This window comes from Morus notabilis, unplaced genomic scaffold (assembly GCF_000414095.1).
Source record: "Morus notabilis unplaced genomic scaffold, ASM41409v2 Scaffold948, whole genome shotgun sequence".
Classification (NCBI taxonomy): domain Eukaryota; kingdom Viridiplantae; phylum Streptophyta; class Magnoliopsida; order Rosales; family Moraceae; genus Morus; species Morus notabilis.
The window spans coordinates 507,244-513,781 of record NW_010362042.1 but is presented as its reverse complement, the minus strand read 5'-3'; the positions used below and the strand labels follow the sequence as shown (position 1 = coordinate 513,781).

Genomic DNA, 6,538 nt, shown 5'->3' with positions numbered 1-6,538 from the left:
TTAAAAAAAAAAGAAAGTACAAAAAAAAAAAAAAAAAAAAAAAAAAAAAGTGAAAGAGAATTCCCTCGTCCTAGAAATGCTAACAAGGAGACGATGACAAATCACAAAATGAAAATCATTCACGAGTCAAAAGTGGAATAGTATTGCAAAAAGTCTTATATTAAAAACATAACATATATAATATAAATATATGTACCTTGAGTCTGGAGAATATACTTTTTCTAGGTTCAAACAAATGTGTTTAAAAACTAATTCGGATGTGAACAAATCTAACCATTAAAAACTAATCCAACTTAAAAACAACAATTCCTATTGGTAAAGCAAAAATGCATTCTACTATATATAAGGGTTCCCTTAAACATTTTTTACTAAAATTAATTATTCTGAGGGTTTGATGTATAGTTTAAATTTTTTGAATGAGTCTCACCCCTTAACTTTGAATTTTAAGACCATTTTTAGCTTGTCCTATGAATTTTGACAATTCTCATTTACTCTTGAAATTTTAATTAAGCTCGCTTAATCCCATGTTACAATTTTTGTTAAAAAAAAAAAAAAAAGAATAATTAAAAACAAAGAATAAGGTATGTTTATCACTGCGTTTTAAGGAGAGTACTATGGCCCAATGGAGTGTACCCTATCTAGAGAATTACTGATGGAAAGGGTAAAGGTCAACATTTTGTATTAAATATTTTTAAATAATTTTTTTTTATACCTTCAAATAATGAATATGATGTAAAATATTTTGTTTTGTCCTCTTAAAAATTTTTTATTCTAAATTTTTTGCCCAATGTTTTAAGAGATCATTCCACACGACGTGTTAGTACTCGGATTGTTATCTCTTTTTCTTTAAAGGAGGAGGATGAATAACACCTGCAACAACTATCCTCATCTCCTTAACATGAAAATCATTCTCGTCCCTTCCTACCTCTCCCTCATAGTACTACTCCTTGTATTTACCCTTCGGATCACAGTTGTGCAGCCGCTTCCATACCCCGTCGAGGAGAACATAACCATTGATTGTGGCTCCGAAGGGAAAACAACGTCACACGCTATGCGGAGCTGGGACGGAGACAGGCAAGGTTCAAAATTTCTTCACTTATCAGAAGGCCACGAAAACGCATCAATCTCTGTACGAGCTGTCGAGAGGCCAGATGACCCTGTTCCTTACGAAACGGCACGGCTCTCTCGCTCAGAAATCAGATACACCATTCCCCTAATTCCTGGACCAAAGTTCATCCGGTTGTACTTCTTCGCATCTACATACGAAAATAATTACAACCGCTCCAAGGCCTTATTCTCCGTCAAAGCTGGTCGATACACCCTACTGAGAAACTTTAGCACTTCGCTTACTGCCGGAGGTTGTATCGATGCCTGCAGATCTCTACTACTCAGAATCTAACGTTAATAGTGGCATCGACTTTGTGGGACAGACCGGATCATACCGCTTGAGTAACACCGCTCTGGAGACTCTCTATCGAGTAAATGTTGGTGGAAAAGATCTCTCTCCAGCCGAAGACACCGGTTTCTTCCGTAAATGGGATGGCATGTCAACTGCAGATCTCTCATACATGATTAATCCTGGTGAAAGTGCTCTATTAACGAACAGCTCCATTAATATTGCAGAATATATTGCACCCGCAGCTGTTTATACAACCGCCCGCAGTATGGGGCCTTCAGATATCAAACACAATCTCACCTGGGAATTCCCCGTAGATTCTGAATTTAGCTACATGGTACGGCTACACTTTTGTGAGATTCAACTGGAGATTAACAAAACAGGTGATCAGGTTTTCTCAATTCTCATAGCAGAGCAAACGGCGGATGCTCAAGCCGACGTGATCAAGTGGAGTGGTGCTAAGTACACTCCATGTTTTCGGGACTTCGTCGTCAAAATGATTCGCAAACCAGGACAGAAGAACCTAACTCTTCGCCTCGATCTGCAAGCAATCTTCGATCATAGCATAAGTACCTATCCCAGTGCAATCTTGAATGGTATTGAGATCTTCAAATTGAGTGACAACAATGCCAATCTTGCTGGTCCAAATCCTGACCCAATCCTGCAATCCCCATCCGCAAGCCAACAACAGATGGAACCTGAAAAGAATCGAACATCAATCATCGCCATCATCTGCGGTACTGTAATTTCCGGTGTAATTCTACTTGTTGTTCTCGGATTCTTTATTCTCCGAAGAGCAAGAAAAGTCAAAGATTCAACCTCTAATGATGGAACTACTTGGTGGGGTCCTCTTTCGTTTACCACGATCAAGTCAAGCAAGACTCGAGGCTCATCATCTTTGCCATCCGATTTATGCCGTTACTTTTCATTGGCTGAGATTAAAGCCGCCACTAACAACTTCGAAGATATTTTCATAATCGGAGTGGGTGGGTTTGGAAACGTGTATAAAGGGTACATCGATAATGGGACCAATCCCGTCGCCATCAAACGACTAAAGTCCGAGTCATCCCAAGGGGCCCATGAGTTCAAGACCGAGATCGAGATGCTCTCTCATCTCCGTCACCGCCATCTCGTCTCTCTAATCGGCTACTGCAACGAGGACCGTGAGATGATCCTCGTCTACGACTACATGGCACGTGGCACTCTCCGATGCCATCTCTACAACACCGAAAACCCACCACTGACGTGGAAACAACGCCTCGAGATTTGCATCGGAGCCGCGCGCGGGCTGCACTATCTCCACACAGGCGCGAAGTACACGATCATTCACCGCGACGTGAAGACAACAAACATTTTACTGGATGAGAAATGGGTAGCCAAGGTCTCCGATTTTGGGCTTTCGAAAATGGGACCCACTACCATGTCTAAAGCCCACGTCAGCACAGTCGTCAAGGGCAGTATCGGGTATTTAGACCCAGAGTACTACAGACGTCAGCAACTGTCAGAAAAATCCGACGTGTACTCATTCGGCGTCGTTTTGTGCGAGGTTCTTTGCGGTAGGCCACCGATAATGCGCAACGCCGAGAAGAGACAAGTAAGCCTAGCCGAGTGGGCCCAACACTGTTACCGCAACGGGACACTTCATCAGATCATAGATCGTAATCTGACGAGCAAGATTGTGCCAGAGTGCTTGAAGAAATACAGTGAAATCGCGGTGAACTGTATGCATGATAATGGGATAGAGAGACCTTCAATGAACGACGTCGTGTGGGGCCTGGAATTTGCAATGCAATTACAGCAAAATGCAGAGGACAACGATAGGATTGGTGGGGCAATAATGGAGGCTAAGGGTGAGGACGAAGTTGCTTTCATGAATAATAACAACAGTGACGGAACGTTCACTTATACCTGGGAAGAGTCATTGGAGTTAAAAAGTAGTGTGATGACTAAAATTAGTAGCTCTGAGCAGGGATCCATTACGGTCGAGTCCATGAAAGAAATGTCTGGGGCTGTCTTCTCTGAGATCAAGGATCCAAAGGGAAGATGAGCCAAGTAGGATACTCATAAGTATATAAGTATTAACATAAGTTTTCAACTTGATCGCTTTGCACTTTAGAGCTTGGAAGAGATCATCAGAGGTCTACATGATAGAAAGTAGATGTATAATTCATGAATATTTACTATGTAATAAGTTAAGTTGTAAGATCTTGAAATATACGTTGCGTATTATATTATTTGTGTTGAATTAGACACGTACGTACATGAAATACATGCATGTGAGTTTTTTTTTTTTAACTATTCGGCCTTGCACCTTGCCTTTTTTTAGCATAGTCACGCATGTATGTTTGTTAGTTTGGTACTTAAATCGCAAAAGTAAGTTTTTTAATTTGGTTAAAGAAATCGCACGAATTTAAAGATGATATTCTTAAAGAGCAACAATTTACAGAAATACAAAATGTTATAAATATTGAGAACAGATTACTCCACGAGAAGTAATATATAAGCGTCCCAAAGTTTAAGCTTAAAAAGAGAATATTAAAGGCTATATATTACCTTTTTTTTTTTTCTTTTGGTGCGAAAAAGGCCATATATTATTAACTTTTTGTAAGTGGCCATATATTATTACTTGTCTTCCGGGGCATCTTCCTAATTTATTGCATGCCCGTAGACTAGTTGTAGTCTCAAAGTCAAGTCTTTGTCTTCTTTCGCAATAAAACAAATTTCAAAAAAAAAAAAAAGGTGGAATAGAATTCTACTCGTCCTAGAAATGCTACCAAAAAGATGAGGACAAATCACAAAGGAAAATTATTCACGAATCAAAAGTGGAATAGTATTGCAAAAACTTCTCATATTAAATTGGTCAACATCAATCACCTACCATTCGCTTTCGAAAGAGAATCTTTTAAAAAACGTAACATATATAATATAAATATATGTACCTTGAGTCTGGACAATATACTTTTTCTACGTTCAAACAAATGTGTTTAAAAAAATAATAATAAAGAGGATAAATGGTTGTTGGTTGCAAATGGGTCTTAAAATTTCAAGATAAACAATGATGTTGAAAGCATGTCTCATTGTAGACCAACTTGAACTAATTATTTCACGATTTTGTTTTTTCTTGTTTATATAAATAATGGATGGAGAATACCCAATCAAAATAGAGTAATTTGCCCCACCACCGGGCTTAAAATTACATATTTGCAGCAGCATTTTTAGGTGAGTGGATATACCAATCAGACAACCAACTTGAGAATGCCACTACCGCTGGGCCGCATTAAACTTTTCTTTTTCAAAGGAAAGAAAAAGGAAAGAAAAGCGATAATAATTAGGAAAAAAAAAAAAAAAAAAAAAAAAAAAAAAAAAAAAAAAAGAGGAGCTTAAGAAAGTTCGTAGTTATTCCCTATGTGTACAACATTTCTGGTTATCCCTTGAGTCTTGACTTTATTCGTAGTCATAAAAAGAAAAAGAAGATTTTTTTTCCCTATGTGTTCCCTCTATTATTATTGTTGTTGTTGTTAAGTTAAGCTCGGTATATTTTAAATTTATTTTTCTCTTTTATCTAATAAGTTTGAGTATGAAGTGTTCAGTAGAGGATGAAAAGTCTTAAAAGCTGCGTCAACATGGTACTTGGGATGCTTTTACAATCTTCCAGCATATTACAAGTTCTTTCTCATTATTATAACAATAAGTATGTTATACATTATATCATTGTTTTGGCTGAAAAATAAACTCTAAAAATGTTGTTTTTTGCTGGAAACAAGACTGCTAGTTTTTTTTTTTTTTTTTTTTTTGGATGCTAGTTAATAATAATATGGATTTATAAATAGCTCTAAATAAATAATTATTATTAGATTACGCATGGAAGGAGAACTTGAAGGACCCAAATTTCAGCCAGCGCAATACATAGATAAAATTTGTAATGGAACTCACTCAAGTATATTATTGGGCAGTAAATTCCATTAAAGCAGAGTGAAATGTTGGTTAGACTGCGTCCATGTCTCCAATTAAATTTTCCGCTTTCTTTTCTTTTCCTTTTTTTTTTCCTCTGGAAATTGATTAAGTTCAAAATTATTGATCGAAGAACGCAAGAGACATCTGTGTCTACTGTCTACATACCCCATTTCATTAATGATACGTCAGAAAGGGACTTATCCAGCCTCCCAGATAGTTGAAGTTGTAGATCCTTTTATCCCACTCAGACATTATTAATCGGACTAAATTTTCATGATGATCTCGCTATTGTGTCTTGATGGATTGGATGACGAAGAAATATCAACATCAGTAGCGGACTAAAAACGCTATTAATCACTAACAATAGCACTTTTTAGAGCATTAAGACAGCAAGCACTATAATAGGTCCTAAAAAAACATAACGTTTCAAGAGAGTTATAAAAAAACGCTATAGAATTAGAGTATTATAGCATTTAAAACAAGTTATTTTCATCCTCTTACAACTCTTTAGCATAATTACGATACAAATTAATAACTTTTTTTCCTTGTTATGTTCATACTGTTGTAACTTTTTAAAATTATTATTGATATCCTTTTAAATTCATTAAAATAAATAGTAATTCCAAAATATGTGATATATCTAAATAGAAACATTCAAATTAAAACATAAAAACATTCAACATATCAATTGTTATTAGTATCTACCAAGCTGGCAATAAAATTACGTCTACAACATAATTCATACAATGTCAAAAACCTTAACATTCAAAACAAGTAAAGAAAACAGAGAAGTCATCTCCAAAACGTCTAATTAGTGCAATGGTGAAGTAAATCCTTCCACCTTGACAAAATGCTTGAACAAAAAAGTCATCTCCACTCTATAAAAAAAAAAATAATTCATTATCAAAATAATAATCAAACTCAACTAAAACTTCCACTATTTAACCTATAAATAAAGCAAGGACTATGACTAGAAACTGAAAAAAAACAAAAAAACAAAAAAACAAAAAAAAACAAAAAAACAAAAAAAACAAAAAAAACGAGTAAAATGTACACTGTGAGCATACCTTGCGGGACTGCTTCTCGGGCTTGCTCAGTTTTCTGAAACTGCAAACATGACATCATTGCAATAGGAAGACAATGATACAGAAAAACTGGGTTGGGGGGCCTGGCCTAGGAGGGGGGCCT

General features: G+C 36.4%; 1 protein-coding gene and 1 long non-coding RNA gene across 2 annotated transcripts; one reads left to right on the top strand and one right to left on the bottom strand.

The window, feature by feature from the left end:
- Positions 1–769: 769 nt before the first annotated feature.
- LOC21401166 (receptor-like protein kinase FERONIA) lies at positions 770–3,641 on the top strand. The gene is given in 2 exon segments (XM_024167534.1): positions 770–1,353; positions 1,355–3,641. Coding segments are annotated over 2 exon segments (2,583 nt in total). The 5' UTR covers positions 770–859; the 3' UTR covers positions 3,444–3,641.
- Positions 3,642–6,025: 2,384 nt separating this feature from the next.
- Positions 6,026–6,476, bottom strand: LOC112092152. Its single transcript, XR_002902447.1, has 2 exons — positions 6,418–6,476; positions 6,026–6,228 (listed from the first exon to the last, which is right to left on the bottom strand). It is a non-coding gene; the product is annotated as an uncharacterized LOC112092152 (long non-coding RNA).
- Positions 6,477–6,538: the final 62 nt, after the last annotated feature.